Source organism: Oculina patagonica, chromosome 5, assembly GCF_052425735.1.
Source record: "Oculina patagonica isolate OP01 chromosome 5, crgOcupat, whole genome shotgun sequence".
In the NCBI taxonomy this organism is placed as follows: domain Eukaryota; kingdom Metazoa; phylum Cnidaria; class Anthozoa; order Scleractinia; family Oculinidae; genus Oculina; species Oculina patagonica.
In genome coordinates this window covers 18,901,500-18,923,197 of record NC_135762.1, presented here as the reverse complement: position 1 = coordinate 18,923,197, position 21,698 = coordinate 18,901,500, and the positions used below count along the sequence as shown (strand labels likewise).

The 21,698-nt window shown below is 38.1% G+C and overlaps 1 protein-coding gene across 1 annotated transcript in view; it reads left to right on the top strand.

Moving 5' to 3' along the window:
• LOC144653134 (endothelin-converting enzyme 2-like) overlaps positions 1-21,318 on the top strand; it is a 116,181-nt gene extending 94,863 nt beyond the window's left edge. Inside the window, exons 15-17 of the mRNA XM_078513057.1 lie at positions 14,055-14,153; positions 14,241-14,317; positions 19,321-21,318. Coding sequence (XP_078369183.1) covers positions 14,055-14,153; positions 14,241-14,317; positions 19,321-19,420 — 276 coding nt within the window. The 3' untranslated portion in view covers positions 19,421-21,318. The remainder of the gene's footprint in view (positions 1-14,054; positions 14,154-14,240; positions 14,318-19,320) is intronic.
• Positions 21,319-21,698: the final 380 nt, after the last annotated feature.

The window sequence follows — 21,698 nt, the reverse complement described above, 5'->3', positions numbered from 1 at the left end:
TTTCCTTGTCGAATGGCGGTAATATTAATAAAGACGTTAAAGGCCACACCGATCAACACTATTCAAAAGGTGTAATTAGCATTTCGGCAACTCAGTTCGTGCACACATTCACGCAATTCACGTGCACACAATTGTACAATTCCTTTTTTTCAGCAAAACAACAACGCGTAATGTTCAAATTCTGCGTTATTAGTTATTATTTTGAATCGAGCACTGTCTGCGATATTCAGTTTTTCAACCGTAACGGAGATTTGAAAGAAAACAGTAGTTCTAGCGAGATTTGTAAGTCAACTATAAATTGAGTTTTCAATCGACCTTGTCCTTGGTGACGCCGTCGTTGTTGTTTTAAAACTCCGCTCAGAATTGACGTTTAAAGGAAGTCCTTTTTTATTCAAGTTAGCTTTTGAGTTAAAAAAAAATTGGTAGAATTAGAAAATACTTCATTTATGTAGCGCCATATGACGAGTTCTTAGGTGTTTTACAAAATTAAGGTGATACACCTGAACATTTGACCATGGAAGACAAAAAATGTTTTTCCAGGGTTTCCGGTTTGGTTTACTTCCGGGGAAGATTTTCAGACTTCCGTGTTGATTTCTATTGTTCTGTGAGGACCAGTAAGACACTGAATTATTATTCAGTTTCCCAAAGTGAGTCCCGGCGACCCTACCGCTGACCAACCGCTGACGGATCGCGGAGCCGGGGGTCACTCTGGGCTCGAGATTGCAGCGAAACAGATTCGGTCGCCTTTGTGACGGACTTTTAGATTAGCCCCCGATCCCTGGCACAGACCAGAAGGATCGCGGCCTCTGGGGACGAGATTGAGCACTAAATTGTTATTCGCGTGTTCCTTTTGAACGGGCCAGTTTTGCTGACCATTGTAGAAATTGCATAAAGTATTTGCACAAAGCCGATTTGAAGAATAATGTAATGTTTAATGAATGAGCAGCAGTGTTTTATCACGGTTTATATACAATCTTCGTTCACTGTCCAAAATCCACGCGCGCAATTGGTTAAAATAGATCACGTGATTTTGCTTTACCTGTCGTCAGCAAACTCAGACAGTGCAGTATTGACAATAATGCACGAAAATCGTGCATTATTGAAGGTGTCTTCAGCTTCAAAGCTTGTAGAAGTGGAAGAAAAGTATATTCCTCAAATTATCAACGATCCAATACCAAACAAAATCGAAGAGGATAACAACTTGAAGCGCTTTCATGTTCAAAGGTAAACTGCAGCTCAATAAATACATTTTTGTGTGCGATTGACTTGCTTGTAGTTGCTTGATTGTGAAAGCCATCGACTTGCATTGAACAAGCTTCTCGCTGACTGTATTTATGAACGACCACAGCTGATGAACGATTTTATGAACCATTTTAAGTTTTATTTCTGTACGGCTAATTTGTGATTTTTATATTATTGATGTAATCCCGTGTAATTATGTACTACTACACTTCTTATTTTTAAACATTAAGTTTGTTGTTTGAAGTTCGTTAAGTCGATCATCGCTTGCAGTTCGATGCAGTGTACTCAGATTGTATATTAAAAGGGTTAGAGTCTGTTCGTTCGTGTTTTGTTGACAAATACACGCACTTGCTGGCCTCACAATGAACTCAAAATTTTCAATACTGCACTCGGCTACGCCTCGTGCAGTATTGAAAATTTCTCGTTCATTGTGCGGCCAGCGCGTGCGTGTATTTGTCAACAAAACACTCACAACAGTCTCTAACCCATAATTAAAACACGAGGCGCAGCGGAGTGTTTTAGACTTGACAAAACACGAACTGCGAATTTATTGAACGGCTTATTATTAAAAATCTTCTGATGTAGAGCAACTCATTCTTGCACTAATATTTAGATTTGGGGTTATTTTGGCCTAGAAAATTGGACGTAAAGTTTAGCCGTGTCTTTATCAGATATAAAGACACTCATTAAACATTAATTTCTTTTGTATTTTCTTTATGAATTATTAATGAGTTTTTTTAAGTCATGATGATTATAATACTGTGGGTATCTTTACAAAGAGTCGTAAAAATGGTAAGGAATCTTCCTCAGAGCGTGTTGTTGAGTTTGTGACAAATTAACTTAAAAATTACTAGAGATTGCGTGGCGCCAACTGAAAACTGCAATAAATTTAATAAGCCTCTCAAGCGTCTTCCTCAATTCACTGATTCGGAATTAACTCTCGCGCAAGTAGCGTTTACGTTCATACCTTTAAAACATCTCGTATAAGAGCGTGTCATTTCGTGACAATTTGATAACTAAAATTAATTCTTGTTTGTTGAATGAAAATTTACGTTTTGAAAGAAACAAAATCTTTGTTAAAGCAGTTCTGACAGGAAACAAATACTCCAGGTGTACTGCGCTTTGAAGAACTTTCCCGAACAGATCAGATGGTTATGATTGGATTTGTTTTTCACTTCGTTTATTACTTTTCGTTTAAAGGTCAAATGAACAGAAATTTTAAAATGCCATCTTAAGCAACCAAGCTTTCCGAGCCTCTTAAAAAGCGTGAATTACAGCAAAAAATACGAAGATTTCCGAAGGCTTCACGGAAACGTTTTTGAATGACTGCGCACTGAAATGGAAGAAATAGAACGAGTTTTTGACGTCATAATTGGTGTTTTTGAAGACGGCCGTAGGCCGATTCCGCAGAACGCACCGACGGCAACGTCAACGACAACGTCTGGTGGTAAATGAATTTATATGACTTGAAAATCTCGCAACTTTCCGGACGTATTCTGCTTATTTATCGCTTTAAGAACTAGCTCCCATGAATATTTAAAGAAGCGTTCAACCCCAAATAGAAAAACCAAATATTAGCCGTCGTAGCTGACGCTGTCCAAAACACGCCGAAGTTCGTAATTTCACGTTGTTGTTCGGCTGAGAACGGCTTTGAAGTGTAACAAGATTCAAAACGCACGTGCATAGTTAACGCACGTTCAGATAATTCTGCTCATTAACATTATCAAGCTAGCAACAGAAATATAGAATATTTCATGGACAGTGCGCGCGTACGGTATTTACGCACGAGTTGGTGAGCAGAGCGAACGAGTTGAAATCGAAGATACTTCAACAGTCCAAGCAAGATGTTTTCGTAAACAGAGTAAAGCAGTTCAAAGTCTTCATCGGTCAACGGCACGTGCAGCAGCTTTGTATTTGCTTCCACAATAACCTGCGATCAGCCGTTCTTTTTTCTTTTTCGAAAGGGAGAGGAGTGACAATTAGGGAGGAAGGGCATGATCTCAGGTTACTTCCACGGCCTTGTTTTTGCGGTTCTTTTTGTTTTGATTGTTCAAGTAAACTGCAGCGGATAACCTGCAAGATGCTTGTTCAGTTCTTCTGGAGCTATTGTGCACTTTCGTTCGTCGCGTTCGTCGCTTGTCAAAAAATATCGGCGAGATTTCCGCAGAGTACCCTACATTAATTATGCATACAATTTTGTAACTCGTTCTGTTCATGACTGCCGTTCGTGTGTGAAGGATTATATGGAATATTTGTATGCATAATTAACGTAGGGTCCTCTGCGGAAATCTTTCATAAATATCCATCCACGTCCGCTTTGCTTTTATCTTTTATCTTTTTTGCTTTGTATTCTTGTTTTCCTGACCTTCGACGTATTCTTCTGCCGAAGAGCCTTGGGCTTTTCACTTTTGTTTTTCTTAAGAATACCGAGAGAGTTTCAAGGTAAACGTTGGAATTATAATTGTAAAAAATAAATAGGGAGAGAGCATGCGTGACGTCCACGAGGACGGTTGTGTTTTTTGAGCGGAAGCCATTCCCTCTTTCTTTGACCGACCTTTCGCTCGAAATCTGTGCTTTAAAAAGCTTAACTGACAATGTATTCCGGCAATCATTTAGGCGCCAAAATGCCTTTTCATAATGATATTCTAGGCCATAGAAGAAGTCGGGAATAGGTTTTTTAGATTAGGAAGGGGCAAGTTTCTCATATTCTAATTAACTTTTTGTACTGTTATTACTCGGATTGTGTTTGTTTGTTTGTTTTTTTTTTCGTCTGTTGTTATTAAGCTATTTATTAAGATACTCTTTATTTATTATTCAAGTTTATCCGTTTAATTATTCAGTGTCAACGTGGTCATCGTAAAAGAATGTCAAAGAAAAATTTATGCAAAATTCTTTCACTAAAAGTTCGAGGATTAAGAGATTGTGAAAAGAGAAGAAGTATTTTTCATTCCTCAAAGATCAAAAAGCGTCATTTTACTTCCTACAAGAAACTTACTCTGGTCTTAACGATGAATCGTTCTGGAAAAGCGAACGGGGTGGCGACATAATTTTTTCGCATGGTTCTCATCATAGTAGAGGAGTTTGTATTTTAATAGATCCATCAGTGCGAGACACAAAAATAGTTTATTCCCAAAACGACGACTCGGGAAGAATAGTCTTAATTAACTTAAATTTTAATGGTGTGGAATTGTCTCTCTGCAACATCTACGCACCTAATAATAAAAAAGATCAGCTTCAATTCAACGAGGAACTTAACAATTGCCTAATCGACAAATCAGAATTAAAATCTCTCGTTATAGGCACTTTAACAAAGAATGTGCTGTTCCAAACCACCTACTCGAAAAAGCAAGAAAGTTACTTAATTCTGAAGACAGCGGTATATGTTTTGAAGATATGACGTCCTTTCAGGTCGACAATAACAGTTTCTTAAACTTGACGAAAGCCAAAGCCAAAGATTTTTATTGGCTCTTAGTGAATAAAATCCATACAAACAGCCACACGGGGCCGAAACGTTGGGAAAAATCACTTACTTCCGAAAACATCAACTGGAAGAAAACATTCCAATCGGTCCACAAAACTGCTAAAGAAAACAAGTTGCGAGCATTTCATTTCAAGGTCATTCATAGGTTTTTTGTAACTAAAAAGGAGCTTTTCGTATTTAAGATTAAGGAGGATGGAGATTGTACATACTGCAGAGAAACGGATTCGAGAGACCGTACGCTTATTGACTGTCATTTCACAAAGTCTTTCATTTAGCAGGTGTTGCAGTGGTTCAATTCAACCAACAACTCGTCCTTTTCACTCAATACTGAAGATATTTTATTTGGCCTTCCCAATACACCGAATGATGAATTAAAGAGAAAGCTAAACTACACTCTTATACATGTGTTATTACATTTATAAAATGAAACTCCAGAACAATTCATATTGATCTCGGACTTTATAAGTAAAATCATTTATAAATATAGAAAAGAACAACTTCTTTAAAGGTCAAATGAACAGAAATTTCAAAATGCCATTTTAATCAACCAAATGCTAAAACTATCCATTATTGAGAAAAATTAAGAAACATTTTTGCTTTCCGAGCCATAAAGCGTGAATAACAGCAAAAAATACGAAGATTTCCGAAGGCTTCACGAAAACGTTTTTGAATGACTGCGCACTAAAATGGAAGGAATGGAACGAGTTTTTGACGTCACAATTGGTGTTTTTGAAGACGACCGCAGACCGATTCCACAGACCGCACTGACGGCAACGTCAACGACAACGTCTTGTAGAAAATGAATTTATATTTTACTTGAGAATCTCGCAACTTTCCGGACGTATTCTGCTTATTTATTGCTTAAAAAAGCTAGCTCCCGCTGAATATTTAAAGAGAGCGTTTTACCCCAAATAGAAAAACCGAATATTAGCCGTCGTGGCTGATAATGTCCAAAATACGCAGAATTTCGTCATTTCATGTTGTTGTTTGGCAGAGGACGGCTTTGAAGTGTACCAAGATTCAAAACGCACGTGCATAGTTAAAGCACGTGCAAATAATTCTGCTCATTAACGTAAAATGCTTATGAAAGAACAATAGAGATTCCTGATTTGTTTTCATACCAGCGTGCATTCTACCTATGTCTCACATGATTACGCAAAACGACAGCAAACAAAACTTAAAGCTATTTTTGAGCTTTAGCTATTTTATTTTAAAACATGTGCGTCTCTGAACAACAACGAACAATCAATCAACTGAAAAACGGTCAAACAGAACGAAATAACTGCTTGAAATTCACTAAACACATTTATTTAAATTCTAACCGTGCGGTCTGCGGAATCGGTCTGCGGTCGTCTTCAAAAACACCAATTATGACGTCACAAGTTTTTATTTCCGACAATTTTTTCCGAGCGCTCTACGATTATGAAGGGCTAGAAAAAGCATTTTTCAACTTGCAATATCTCTGCGATACAATGTCCGATTACTTTGAAACTTCGGGATATGTTTATTTGGCTCTTAATAAACACAATCGAAAAAAAATTAAAAAAATCGAAATTTCTGTTCATTTGACCTTTAAGTACATATAAACCAGCTATCTAACAACTTCTTCGCCTTCTCCTATGTGTAGTATATAGTTTCTTTGTATTCTTTAGGGAAAGATTTCCACCGCTTCTTATATTAATTTGTAATATTTCTGATCTGTTGCCAATGTATTGTGAATTGTAAATAGTATTTTGTAAATAGCGTTGTAATATTGTAAGTATTTTTTGTGTGTTATTTTCAAAATGAAAAAAAAAAAAAGAAAAAATAATAATAATTGTAAAAAATAGCTTTTGAGCTTCGTCAAGAAATGGCTTGTGTGTGAAACGCCGCCAGCCTTGAATGAAATCTTTCAACTTGATACGTCTCACACGTGAAAAAACATGATACGCGGCTTCTGATTGGACGTATCATTTTCCTCACACGTGAAAAAAAGCGATACGCGCCATTTGATTGGTTAACATTGGTTTGCGAACGAAAATTTAATTAGCAGCTTTTTAGTGAGTAAATTACAGGACGTATATAATAATAAGCGCTATAGATAGATTACTTCATAGAAAGTGCTTTGTACGGATTTATATTCACGAAATGCAAAACTTTGGAAAACTCACTCGTTCGCTACGCTCACTCGTTCGTTTTCCAAAGTTTTGCAACGAGTAAATAAAAATCCGTACAAAGCACTTTCTATGCTGAAATTTGTTTATTATATATAAAACGAGAATTCAACCATTGAACACTTAATGCTGATTTTTCCAGTTTATAACCTTTGACATACAACAGCTGCAGTTAACGGCGCGAGAAAACAAAGCTGCAAATGCACATAGCTTTTATACAAGCGAATTCGCTATTTAATCGGGCGTGGCCGATTTATAGTTTACCCTTTGGTCGTCCTAGACGATAGTCTCCTGTCGGCTAAAAATGACGGGGATAGCCTGGGCCAATCGGTTTCATTTCAGTTTTGACAGTAAATCGTTGTAGGAACACTGGGTCGACTTTTGGGCTAATCTGCAATCTGATTCTCTTCTTTGCTTCGGCGGGAGGACAGAGAAAAAAGCTTAAGGGGTAAAGTACTAATAATCACCATTGTGAAACTGTAGTTGCTTTGACAAGTTGAAGCTATTTTTGTAAATAAAAGGGGTAACGTCATTCATGTCACGCAATGTTTTTGTGGGAAACTTTGAAACTAGACGCTTTGCTGGTTTCTACTAATCTCGCAAAAAGCAGTGTGATCTGGCGGTACATTTTTTTGAGGCGGACTCCACTTTAAAACTGTTTTTTATATATTTAGCAAGAAGTATGTTGATTTTCATTTCCGCACAGTTGGGCGTCAAAGTCGCATGTCACAAAGAGTAGAATGTTTGCACAACATGGTTTGGATATGTTTTAGATTTGACTAGTGACGTTAGTAAGACACTTCTCAAGACGTCAGCAAAACATTGGCAATGTACAGTATTGATGTGAACTTGAATGGAATTTTTTACGAGATCAGTAAAGCTATCGAATGAAAAGATGACTTGAAAATGAAAACTTCGAATAATTATAATTAAATACCAATTGAATTTTAGATGAAAAATTCCGGAAGTGACATCTGTGTTCAAAATAGGAATTTTTGTACAACTTCAAGTTCCGAAAAAAAAGACCACATGTTTTGTAAAAATCACAGACAAACATGATCAGAAAAACAAAACAGGCCAATGGGTTTTATTCACGAAAATACAACTTTCCTAAGAAAGAGATTGTAAACAAGACAATGGAATCGAATTACATTTCACACGAAATTTGCATACATTTGAACTTGCAAAAAAGAAGTATCTCTGCCGAGACATAATAGCGAGACCTTACATAAATAATTATTGTATTCTGATCTAATTGTTATTTTTTATGCATTTAAAACTATTTGAAAGTGGTTCTCATCGATGAAAACAAAACGGTTTTTCATTCACTGCTTGAAGTATTTATAGACGTGAAAATATTCGCTTAATCAAATTACATTCTGCACGAAATATTTTGTATCCATTTGTCCCGAAACTTTGAGGAAATTGAAATCTTTGTGGACAGTACTGCATAAAAGCAGTTCATAGAATTGAATAAAAAGATAAGAACCATATTGATAAAGGAAATTTTAAAACTTTATTTTGGCTCATTTTGACGAAATTCAGGATTATTTTTCAAAGACTGCCAGTAAACGGCTGTATCTTGTCTGTCTCTAGGCAGTTTAAGATACGCTACGGCGAGGCGCTACTGCGGCTGCCGGAAGTAATTTTCTCCAAATATAAGATACTGCGCATGTCAGTCAGTCACGTCCAGCCGTAGAGTGAAATCTGACTACGTGAGTCGGGAGGTTTTGCCGTAGTGGTAGTACGTCGGATTTTATTCGCTTCTCTGTCCTTTTTCGCCGGGTTTCTCAGCATTTTAAGAGTTCCAACGAATACTGTATCCATTGAATTTTATTGTAGTCGAACGTTTGTCGCTCAAAAGCTTAAAAAGTCTTATCCTGAATTTGACGAATTCGTTCGGTGCAAGTGTCGGTATGGACAAGAAAAGTACTCTTGTTGAGCGTGCGATTTTTTTTCCTTCACAGTTTAGTGGAGATAAACTATAGCTGTATAAGTATCCGCTACCATTTTGCTTCGGTGAGTACTGGTATATTTCAGTTCATAACTCGGTAATATTTGCGATATTCGTATTTTTAAAATTAAACATTTCATCGATTTTAATTGTTGTTGTGTTGTTGTGTATTGCTGCTGTAGAAAGAATCTTTCGCTCAGAACTATTCTGTTAGTCCTAGCATAGCAAACAACCACCAAATATTTTTTGAGCGAAGCCATTCGGCTGTGGAAAACTAAATAAAAGTGTTATTCAACTCCTTAGCCTATGTTTCTTTGTATTTCGCCTTGCTTTTACACTTAACTATATAGCTGTCAGTAAATCCTATATTGTCAGCGCAGCTATTTTTCCTTAATTTCTGAGAACTGTCCAATTTGGGATTAAATTTGGATAGTTTCAATTAGGACTTTCAGCTAAAATGCACAAACTGTCCAATTTAAGAAAAATTGGACAGTTTTGTCTCAGCCAATCAAATCGAAGGAAAAACGACATGTGACGGATATCAGCCAATTAGCATTAAGCATAGCGTCAGCCCGGGGAAACTTGTCGCATTGTTAGTCGACAATGGCGGAATTTTTAAGGCAAGTATTCTACGTTTTTCCATTCCTTTTGAGCTTTTCAGCAATAGTAACAACAAAGAGAAATTTTCTACGTTGTCAGAAGAGGAGCTAGCTACACTAAGAAGCAAAAACTAACAGCAAAACGCCTCTACTAGTACAAAACTTGGCTGAACGTAAGTGCAGCGAAGCGAAGCAAGAAATCTGTCAGATATTCATCGCCACGAGCTAGATGCAATTCTTTGTCGTTTATGCTGAAAATCGAAAAGAAAAGACGGTCATGAGATATGAACGAAATAGTCGAAAGGAGTATGTCAGATTCAAGAAGTTGTAAAGCTCTTCGGACACTTTGTTTACGACTTTCATTGATTGATGCAGTGTTTTCACTCACTTTGTAGCAAGCTTCGCAAACTCAGGTGAATAAACTGTTGCACTGTTTTGTTTAAGTTTTATTTGTGATACAATGCTTTGAGTGAGTTGCATATGCTGTGTTATGCCTACTATTGTTGAATGTTTTTCCCGTTCTGGACATATAAAAAAGTTTATTGTTTACGCTGGATTGACTGACTACAAGCTATATAATTAATATGTTACCGGACTACATGCTTGTCCAATTTGGAAATAATTAGATTCAAATAATTATATAGCTGTCAGTAAATCCTATATTGTCAGCGCAGCTATTTTTCCTTAATTTCTGAGAACTGTCCAATTTGGGATTAAATTTGGATAGTTTCGAATAGGACTTTCAGGTAAAATGCACAAACTGTCCAATTTAAGAAAAACTGGACAGTTTTGTCTCAGCCAATCAAATCGAACGAAAAGCGACATGTGATGGATATCAGCCAATTAGCATTAAGCATAGCGCCAGCCCGGTAAACTTGTCGCATTGTTAGTCGACAATGGCGGAATTTATAAGGCAAGTTTGCTACGTTTTTCCATTCCTTTTGAGCTTTCCAGCGATAGTAACACCAAAGAGAAATTTTTTACGTTGTCAGAGGAGGAGCTAGCTACACTAAGAAGCAAAAACTAAGAGCAAAACGCCTCTAATAGTACAAAACTTGGGTGAACGTAAGTGCATCGAAGGGAAGCAAGAGATCTGTCAGATATTCATCGCTACGAGCTGGATGCAATTCTTTGTCGTTTATGCTGAAATTCGAAAAGAAAACACGGCCATGAAGTATGAACGAAATAGTGGAAAGGAGTATGTCAGATTCAAGAAGCTGTAAAGCTCTTCGGACACTTTGTTTACGACTTTCTTTGATTGATGCAGTGTTTTCACTCACTTTGTAGCAAGCTTCGCAAACTCAGGTGAATAAAATTGCACTGTTTTGTTTAATTTTTATTCGTGAAGACAATGCTTTGAGTGAGTTGCATGTGCTGTGTTATGCCTACTATTGTTGAATGTTTTTTGCCGCTCTGGACATATAAAAAAGTTTATTATTTACGCTGGATTGACTGACTAAAAGCTATATAATTAATATGTAACCGGACTACATGCTTGTCCAATTTGGAAATAATTAGATTCAAAAAATTCCTCTGACAAAAAACCTCGCCAAATTGGACTCGGCCTACGGCCTCGTCCAATTTTGGCTGCCCTCGGAATTTTTTTCATCAAATTATTTCCAAATTGGACAGCATGTAGTCCAATTACGTATACAAATTTGGCGGACTGCCGAGACGTACTCTCCCCAGACCTTTTCGGTTACGGTAGCCGTAGTAGCACCTCGCCGTAGCGTATCTTAAACTGCCTTCTAACGATTTTGCTACGGTTTCGAACGAGCTATTTTTTCAACATGATATCATGAAAGCGGGCAGAAGTCGATTCGTTCTGAATTTTTCAATACGGTATACAAGTTACAGGTCAATATACAGACCCTCTGTACAGTAAAAAACGTTTTGGGAACAAACCATTGTGAACTTATTTTCTATGTTGATCAGTAAAAATCCTTAGTACGACATGGGGTTTGTTATCAAGTTCGTTAGTACGTTAATACTGCAAGGTGTATAACCTCAGAGAATTATTATCAAGTGTGTTTTGTTTTATTAGCGGTTTAGACTCTAAGGTCTTGGTATGGGAGATCAAAATGAAGGCAAATTTCTGTTATTATCTGATTGCTTGGCACAGATTAGTACGATACTGAATTGGTTAGGACATGTAAACAAACATTAAATTGAATGAGAGTAGAAAGGGAGGGACAGGTGGGGGTGAAAGGCTAAGGAGATGGAAAGGGAGGGAGAATTAAAATCCATGCTTGGTTATATCACGCAACCTTTGACTTCTGTTGTTTTCTCACAAGAACAAAACTTAAGGTGGGGTTCTACCTGAATTTGAATGGAACTTTAAGAGATTTAAAGAAGGGATTGAAGAAAAGAATGGAAACACCTCCAAACAGTTGACCCCCTCGCAAGAGCACTCCGGGTTGTCAGGAGACTGTTTGGTGTCCGTCCACCAATTTTTAACTTCAAATTCAAATTTTAAAATCACATTAAATGTCCGATATTTCTTATTTGTCTAAATTTTACTAATCCTTTGAGAAAAACTATCGCCTCCCAGACATCCCCCAAAATCGTTCAAAAATTAACAAAATACTGCAAAACAAATATATATGGGATAAGTAAAGCTTTTTTGGATTCCTTGAAACGCGGCTAAAATGGTTTTCAGTGTTTTCCAGCCCTTATACTTTGGGTTAGTACTACTATTCTTCACCAGTTGCTATTACAGTAATGGTATGAAACAAATACCTAATCATTGGTCAATAAAATTCTACATTGCACGCTACCACCCTGAACTAAACAAACAAGTGCAATCACTGGACCTCACCTTGTTCCCAATGGGAACAGGTATTACATAACTGGTGTTATCTGAACTATAAGAACGATGAGCGTATGCAGATTTTTTCACTCTGATGATGATCGAACAGATCGAAAACGTTTAGCATCAATTTTAACAGCTTTTACCTTAAGTTTTATTTTTAACCTTTTATCGGCGAAATGTATATTGGTCAATAAGTTGTGATCATTTTCTTGACAAAAGTAGTTACCTGATTAGGAGTTGTATACTGTTCCATTTAGGTGGCGTCAGCCACCTAAAGCGTTGGAAAAATTGGTCTTCAGGTAAAAACCCCGCCTTTATTAAGTATTGCGAAAAGGCTGCACTTTGCTAAGTGTTTTACAAATTTATATTTTCTAGACGTCTAGTTCAATCGTTTATTTGTATTGTGCGAAATATATTTTTATAAATTGAGACCTTTATGTCATTGTCGGGATGCCAAAAAAAATAAATTTGTAGATGATCGCAGAATGGTCCGTTTTGTAGCCTGCCTGGTAATACGACTAATCAGTTTACACCAGAATGTGCTCTGATTTACTTTAGCCACGTGTATCAAGAATCCTTAGGATACAACGCTCTGCATGCATCCACCTGATATAAGATTTTGAAATAATCCTGTACTACTTCCAGCGATTTTTTCAGTGTTCTAGCGATTCCACCCTTACGAGAAGAATTTATCCAAGCATAAGTGCCTGTTAACAAGCAGGTAGGGCAACCCTAGTTGCTAGGGTTACCCTAGCAAGAGGGTTAGAAGATAGCCCGGGTTTACAAGCAGAAATTCGTAGGTAGGGTAACCCTACTACCCGGGTCAACTTACACCGGTTACGCTTCAGTTAACCTTGTAAATATAGCATGTAACGGGTAAAAATCTTAGCGCCAAAACCGATATTCGTTTTAGTTACGCAGTTTATCAGTTCTAGTAAAATCATGTTTCAATTTCCAAGCTCATAAACGTCCCAAGCACAATTTTTTGGAACGCGTTTGACGGAGAAACCATAAATATGCATATGCAGCGCCAAACATTTTACCACAAACTTTGTCGTAAGAAGCTGTTATTCGAAAATAATTCCGTTCCAGTGCAAAAATACGACAAATTGTGAATTAACACGATGTTTCTTAGTCACAATCCTCTGATTTTGTTGGTATTTTTAAACATATTTAGCTTCTTGGAGCCAAAATAAAGTTGTCCCGGGTAGAAGAGTTATCCCTAGCAGAGCGTGTACAAGGCGCTAGGGTTACCCTGGCGCTAGGGTAACCCTAGCGCTCAGCTAGGGTTACCCTAGTGCTAGGGTAACCCTAGCTGCCTTGTAAACACGTTGATGACAAAAAGAAGAAATGTGGGAGCGCTAGGATAACCCTAGCACTAGGGTTACCCTACCTGCTTGTAAACAGGCCCTAAGGCTTCCCAATTAGTTATTTCCATAGTGTGGCCGAGGACGTAAACTTGGGAATACCAATACCACAATAGTTGAAACACCAAACAACAACCTAAAACAATGTCCGGTGGTCAAGTGGAACGCCACCTTACCATTTCTATATTGTAGTTATCGTAGTCTGACATAAAAGTAATACACTTTAAAACTACGTATTAAACAACGCTATTCCAGTCGCTATGCATGCAATATTTTTTTTCCAAAACCGAACAAAAAGAATCAAAAGAAAGACAAAAAAGCAATATTATCACGAGAGATGACTGGGAACGACTCAATCGTTCTATAGTTGTTTATTTTCAGTAAACTTAGAGATGGAATCTTGCACATTAACTGCACAATTGGTTGAACCTTTCTTCTTCCTACAGGCCTACCACGACTGGCTCCAAAAGCACGGTACAGAGGAATTTGCACTTCCCGGCCTGGAGTACACCAACGAGCAGTTATTCTTTATTGGTTACGCACAGGTCAGCCAGTTGTACTGAATTAAATGGAAGAGCACTCATTCTTCCCAGTATGTGAAAATTAAATTAAATATGCAATCATATTTGTAGGAGTACTGCAGCCATGCCCGACCAAAAACAGAATACATCGCCACGCTGAGTGAGATTCATGCACCACCTAAGTTCAGGTATGTTTAAAGATATTTTAGTGTCATTGGTCTAGATAGATGGAACCCAACGTAGACCAATTGTAGCCCGACTATTCTCACTGGGAGCCCTCAAGCACAAACGCCCCTAATTCCTTTGGGATAGGTAAAGGTAAAGTCTGCTTCGAGCCTAGTGGCCCATACAGGCCGGAGCTTATCCCGGTTTCCGTAGCATTAAGCGACTAAGAGTATTGCTACTCCCCTCTGGATGGGATGCTAGTCCATCGCAGGGTTAACCCCCAGCAGTAAATTCGCCGGTACCCATTTATACACCTGGGTGGAGAGAGGCACTGTGAGAGTAAAGTGTCTTGCCCAAGAACACAACGCAGCGCCCCGGCCAGGCCTCGAACCTGGGCCGCTCGACTCGGAGGCGAGCGCGCTAACCATTAGGCCACCGCGCCTCCCACTCCTTTGGGATATCACTTGTTTACTTCCCTGCTTCTGTATATACCCTACTGTGCATAATTTTTGGCTAGTTCAGTATATATAAATCTGTTTTGCCTGTTTTTCACTCTCTTCGTTTAAACGGACGGCAGACATCAGATCGTCGCCCCACCCTCCTCCCCGCAGCGATGGCTCACATTTGTGCCTTTATAGCTCCCGCTCCTTTCCGCCTCCGGGCTCGCCTCTTCCCATATCTTATCCCAACCTGGGGCGTTTGGAAGTGGGGGCTCCCGGTGGGAATTTATTACTATTTGCCAATCTGTCCCAGAAAATTTAGGTTTTTTTATGCAAGACAAACAACATGTTAGTACTTACAGAACTACTGACTCTCAACACTAACAATACAATTAAAGTTAACAAGTTACTCTGCTTGTAAAATAATAACAATATAACTTAAAAGTTCTAGCGGAATAGAGAAGATTTAGCTTAGAATTCCCAACATTTCTAAAGTGGCTTTCCGAAGCTAGACTGGAAACAATGCATTGGGAAAATCTGGTAGTGCCACTGAAGCCGGTCGAAGATCACAGTCAGTTTTTCTCGAGTTTCGCTCTCGGAAAACAGTTCGCTTATAGAAAAGGATATGGAGATTATTGTTAATCTATTTACCTCCAAGCGCACCTTTTTGCTTTTTTGACAAAACCATATTTTTCTCTGGGCCGCTATACGTACTCAGACATGAGCTAAGCAGCAGTATTTATAAGTAGCTTTTCTAATAGTGCCACTTATAGAAAACATCAGTTAACTAGGGTTAGTCACGGTAGTACTCAGCCTTCCCCTATCGCTACTTTTGTGTCTACTTTTGGGTAGTTAAACTGTGTTTCATTTGTAGGCCGATCCATGTTAATAATACATGGCTATAGCTAGAATTATTTCCCCAAAGCGCGCCCTCTCATTGGCTACTTCAAGATCACATGACATCAAACAATTAAACTGTTTCTTTTCAAAGTCTCTGAGAGGGCAACATTGCAGTACACTGTTACCCGCGAATGTTGACCGACGACGTTTTTCTAAGTCTTCGTCCGCCTCGGGAAACATAATGATTGAGATTCTCGGGAAACAAAATTAACTGTTTCCCTCGGGACCAGTCATTAAGTGTATAGTGTTTTCAATATATGTTAGGCTGAAAAAAGAAATCTTAGTTGAAAATAATTATATTAGGTAATTTTATAAAATCAGTGAGATACTACACGCGCGCTGATTGATCAAAACCTATGTCCTATTGTACCGATTCCCGCTTCCTGACATAGCGACACTACGCTCGACTACGATTTAAGACGAAGTATTTACTTAAGTTCAATGTCTTATTTTGGCCTGTCAGATGATAAAAACAGAATATATAAATTTCATAAACAACCAAAATGCAAATTTACAAAGGGGAATCACTAAAACAAATTTTCCCGCCCACTGCAGTTTTTAGGTTAAACAATACCTTTAGAGCGCTACTTTTGTCAAATAATTTTTTTTAGACTAAACTCAAGGTCTACTTTAAATCTAGCATTTCCCCAAAAATGAAAGTAAAATCTTTAAACGCACGCGAGTTATTTCGAAAAAAGGTTTTTAAAATAAATTAATAGCACAGTTAGGTGTCATAACCCTGAGCTCATTGATTTCCCGGCGACGCTTTTGCGCGAAAGAGCCTCATCAAACATTTTTCCCGCGTGATTGGTATACCGTATTTACTCGAATAAGCGCCGCGGCGCTTATTTAATTTTTCGCGCTTCAAGTGCGGCGCTTATTCGAGGGCGGCGCTTATTTGAGGGCGGCGCTTATTTAAAATTTGGACGCCACAAGGAATCTTATATTTTACAGTAATTGAAAATAGCGTCTTTTGATTGTCAGTATTCGTCTCTTGCTGAAGAGAGAAGTGGTGCTAGCTGTCCTGGCAAAGTTCGCGACTTTCACAACATATACAGAACTACCAGAGAACTACATATTGTAAAAATGTTGGATAGAAAACTTATGGGCAAGCGGAAAAACAAACACATTAAACTGCAAAACATCGCTTTTGATGGAAAGAAATGTCCCAGTTTGTTTAAGAATTGATTTGTAGTGCTGTTTTTAGTTAAACGGAATCCCTTGAATAAGCGCCGCATCGGGGCTGCGGCGCTTATTCGGGGGCGGCGCTTATTAACTTTTTTGTCCCAATTGCGGCGCTTATTCGAGGGCGGCGCTTAATCGGGGGCGGCGCTTATTCGAGTAAATACGGTAAACGCATCACGCGATGCAGCCAAAACTAGGGAATATTCCGCCATACGGAAACAGATGGCGCCACTCGCGGAACTCTGGGTAAATGTACCAAATCAGGTCAAGGTTATGTCAACAAACATGGCCGCGGGTCGAAAAGGTCGGCGCGTAGCGCCAGATGAAAACGAAATTTATGGGGCTATAAAATCAGCGAAAGACATCGACCTTTTAACTAAGACTGAAGCAATAAGGTCGTTAAAGTGTAGGACTTGTCGAAGTTTGAGCGGCCTGACCTTGAAAGAGCTAAAAAGCAAGTAAGTTTTTTGATCGCTTTGCGGCTTTGGTTCACTGATTTCTCTAAAAAATAGTAAAAATTAAAATTAAAAAATATATATTTTTTTGCCCCAAAAAAAAAAAAAAAAAAAAAAAAGGGGGGAAAAAAAAGGGTGGGGGATAGACGGGAGAATTGCCGAAGTCAGAAAAAAACAGGCCAAAGCGAGCTCGATAAGGTTACGCAAAATTTTACTAGCTTGATGGTGAGGGAATCCCCTCCTGGACGACCTCATTACAGGACATTCCTATCTTAACGTATGAAGTTGTTGAAGATTTTTTCAGGCAGACCAACGAAAAAAAGAATGTCACAGAAGAGTATGCATTGTCAAAGACCAAAACGTTTGAGATGTCGGGGAAAACCGATTAAACTGAACTTTCCGATTAGTACTTAGCTTCGAACGCTCCACCCCATGCGCCATCTTTTTCCGTACGGTGGATTATTCCATGAGCGCGCGTTGGATATGAGTTGGCTATCAGGTGTTATTAAATTCTCAATCTCGGATATTGCATTTCTAACTTTCTGATTGCTTCACTGAATCCTGGTTATCAGCTCGTATACCAATGTTTGACCTTATATAGGAAATGAACGCGGCAAGTGCCGCTCAGCGTAAAATTTTTATGCGGGAAGCGACAGTCCCATCAAAAAAATGGTTGAAAACAGCAAATTTGGCGAGCTTTATGAACAAGAAATAATCAGCAGTGCCTGAAAAAACTACATAAATGCCATAGTAATTTCAACTACACAAAACAAAAGGATTGAAGCAAAAAGTTAAATTAATAATACTCAGTTGTAAACGCACAACAAGAGCGAGTGAATAAAGTAGAAAAGCAGCAAATAATTTACGAAAGAACGGCAAACTGACACAGTTTCATTCATTGTACGTCATGAAATTAGGCTCAGCACTTCTGTAAAGTTTGTTACCTTTCAATCTTGGTCTTGACTGTCCTTTTATACTTCAATAAACCTGTTCCACTTTAAGCTTAATTTCGCTTCAAATAATATGCAGTCTTGATGACAGCCGTAGAGCCGTAAATTACAAGTACAATGTAAACACTTGCTTCGTTCTACTTGCACAAGACGTGTAGTTTCCAGAAAAGCTTTTGCTTCGGATCATCCCGTAAATCTAAATCTAGACGACTTTAGAGGAGATTATTGGATGAAGAAGTGAGCACTGCGCCACAAATTTTCCCGCCCCCTCATACTATCACTTCTTTAACATCAAACTGAAATGTCCAGTCGATTTATAGAAGAATTTAATAAAACAATTATTCCATTCGCCCTTGTTGGATACGAGTCGTTATAGCCAACTCGGCGCTTCGCGCCTCGTTGGCTATTTACCACCTCGTATCCAACGCGGGCTCATAGAATAATTGTTAATTATTCCCAAGTGATATTCCCCAGTTTTCGACGGAGCTTTGAGATTTACGTTCGCACGTTTAGTTCCCATGCAGAGTAAATTGTTAAATCGAATAGAACTGAACATTTTGAACAGACCAAGAATATTTTGAATGCCGACAGAATTACGTTGACGTTTAAAAGTGGGCGGCCTTGTGTAAAAATATTTAAAGGATAATAAACACAATAACCCCCATTTTTTGGCTTTAAACATTTGTACTGATATTTGTCCTTGGTCATTATCTGTTCCTCGAAGTTTCGCTCTCGGACAACTGTTGCTTCTCGGAACGGATAATGTTCACGAACAAATATCAGTGCATATTTTCGCGCCAAATGGAGGTTATGGTTTATTTATTTACCATCTCTTCGATTAATAATTCCTTGAATACTCACTCAGTCAACTACTCCCTGGAGGGTTGAGTCGTGGGAAAGAGTTCCCTCAAGGGTCACCATATCTTCACTACATTCAATGTACGTGAGTGACCCTCCAGCCAGGGTCATCCTTCCACAAGAGCAAACTTTGTTATTTCTCATGAAAATAGTTTGCTTCTGTGGCAACTTTTCGCCATATAAACAGGCCCACTGTACAAATGTGGTAAATCAGAACTGTTTTTGTTCTTGATTGCAGGGTAATTGGGACACTTTCTAATTTTAAGGAGTTCTCTGAGGCGTTTAATTGTCCAGTCAATAGCACCATGAATCCTGAAAAGAAGTGTGAGGTATGGTGATGGAATCTGCAAAACTGTGAGATGGCATCATAACCAAGGAGTCAAGTGAAATGGCAGCACATTCAAACCTCGCTTTTGTCATAATACCGCTGTGCGGTTTTATATACCAGCAGTAAATTACTAAAGTTACTGCAATGAGACACTGATAATTTTACAGGAAGCTTTAAGCCATACTTTTTTAAATCACGTTTTCTTAATCTTATTCGGTTACTTACTTTCTCGAGAACTAATTTTCGCGAGTTCGAAAACAAATTTCGAAATTAATGAACGATACGATCTGATACCACAAGAAAAGTTCCAGTTCTCGTTGGACCGCCGAAGTTAAGCCCTGTCGGGCAGGGTTAGTTCTTGGATGAGTGACAGCCTAGGAATACCCTGTGTTGATGGCTTCAGATTTTCCTCTTTCCATGACGATATCAGTGACTTTTCAAGCCCTTCCTTTTTAATTCTGATGGCTTCTATTTGACTAATTCGGCTATTGAATAATGCGTGATCCAAACAGAAACAAAGTGGTCGGCGTAATCCTCCACAAATATTCAGGAAAACGTCTTTGTGCAAGAAAACATCCGGTTTTTGCCACAGTTCTGCACACATTCAGTTTAATCCAGACTTTCAGGGGGATCCTTCGCCAACTGCTCTTTCAATTTTCAATTCAAGTGAACTTCAAAAGCTTTGATTCAAAGTTCAAAATGTTTTGCAAGCAGGTTTTTGATTCAGATTGCAGGTTTTAATGGCGATAAAGGACCATTTTGCTAGATTGTGTCGAGGATTTTATCGAAGATTAACTAGATTTGCCATGTTGCCGCTTGTATGTACGTTTTCCACGCATGAATTGAGAGGTCAATTAAATCGACTTTAAATGGTTTCCTTCTGAAAACTTTGAGATCGCTTGTTGTTGAGATCACTTCGTGTGTATATACTAAAACAATTATTCTTTGAAATCTCGGTGAATAGCGGCAGAATATTCTACCGCTATTCACCGAGATTTCAAAGAAACTGTAAATAATAATTTTTAATTATAATCTGCAACAAAGCGAAATAAGAATCAAACTGGTTTGAAAACATTTAAGAGGAAGTTTCCAGAAAAATTCAAGAGCTTGCGGCAAGGCTAGAAAAACTAGTTCGCTCATCCTCTGCATATAGGTAGTCCTTATTAAAACTAAAAACGTTTTGTTGTTTTTTCCCTCAAATATTTTAATTTTTCTGAGAAAAAACGAAATTTTCGATTTGATGTCTAGACTCGTCTAGACTCGATTCAGGGGGTACAAATTGGGTTGAAAATCGACCATTTTCATTCGCTTCGCATATCAAAACAATCGTGCGTAGAAAAAAATAAATACAACCGGTTTATTGCATGACTCTTCCTTGTCCAAAGAAGCATAGTTTCAAGAGTTTTGGTTTAATCTAATTATTTAACGGTAAACAAAACCAGACTATTCTCACGCGCCATGAAAGTCAGTTAACATAACATAACAACATAATAATAACATACAATTCAATTGCGCTCCCTGAAAAGGGCTTTTCAGCAGCAATGTAAAAAAAAAATACAATTAAAATACAAGTAAACGAAAGTTAATTACAAACTATTTACAATAAAAATTCATAATTAGAAAATTAAAAAAAATAAAAATATGTACAATAGTTCTAAGTTAATTTAAAAGTAATTTAGAAAGTCTTGTTTTAAAAATCTTCATTGAGTCAATAGTCGTCAAGTCCACGGGAAGCGAATTCCAAGTTTTCGCTTCCCGGAAGGCAAATGATCTTTGGCCAGTAGAAATCCGGCAGAGTGCTAAATTAAGATCATTGTTGTAAATAATAAAGATGGTAGATTTTAAGCTCGGTGATAAATAGTGAAGAAATTATTCTACATGACACGAGCGTGGGACAAAGAAAAAATCTGAGTCCCCGACGGGAATCGAACCCATGGCCTCCCAGATACCGGTTGGGCGCTCTAGCAAGATCATTGTTGTTAATGGATCTAAGTTGTCTTTGGTGGACTTTGTGACCTATACTGAAATTTGTCATCCAAGTAATCAGGAACCCGATGGTGTAAACATTTATGTACCATGGTAGCAATGTTTAATGTCAATTTGTCCTTGATGCTGAGCCACTGAAGTGTTTTTAAACCCTCGGAAATATGATCGAATTTCCTGAGACCGAGGACTATTTTTCCTGCGAAGTTCTAGACCATCTGACCAGTTGGTCAAAAGAATCGTCATTTTCACTATGTGCCATATCTCAGAATTTCTAAAGATAAAGATTTTTTAAGTGAAGAAGG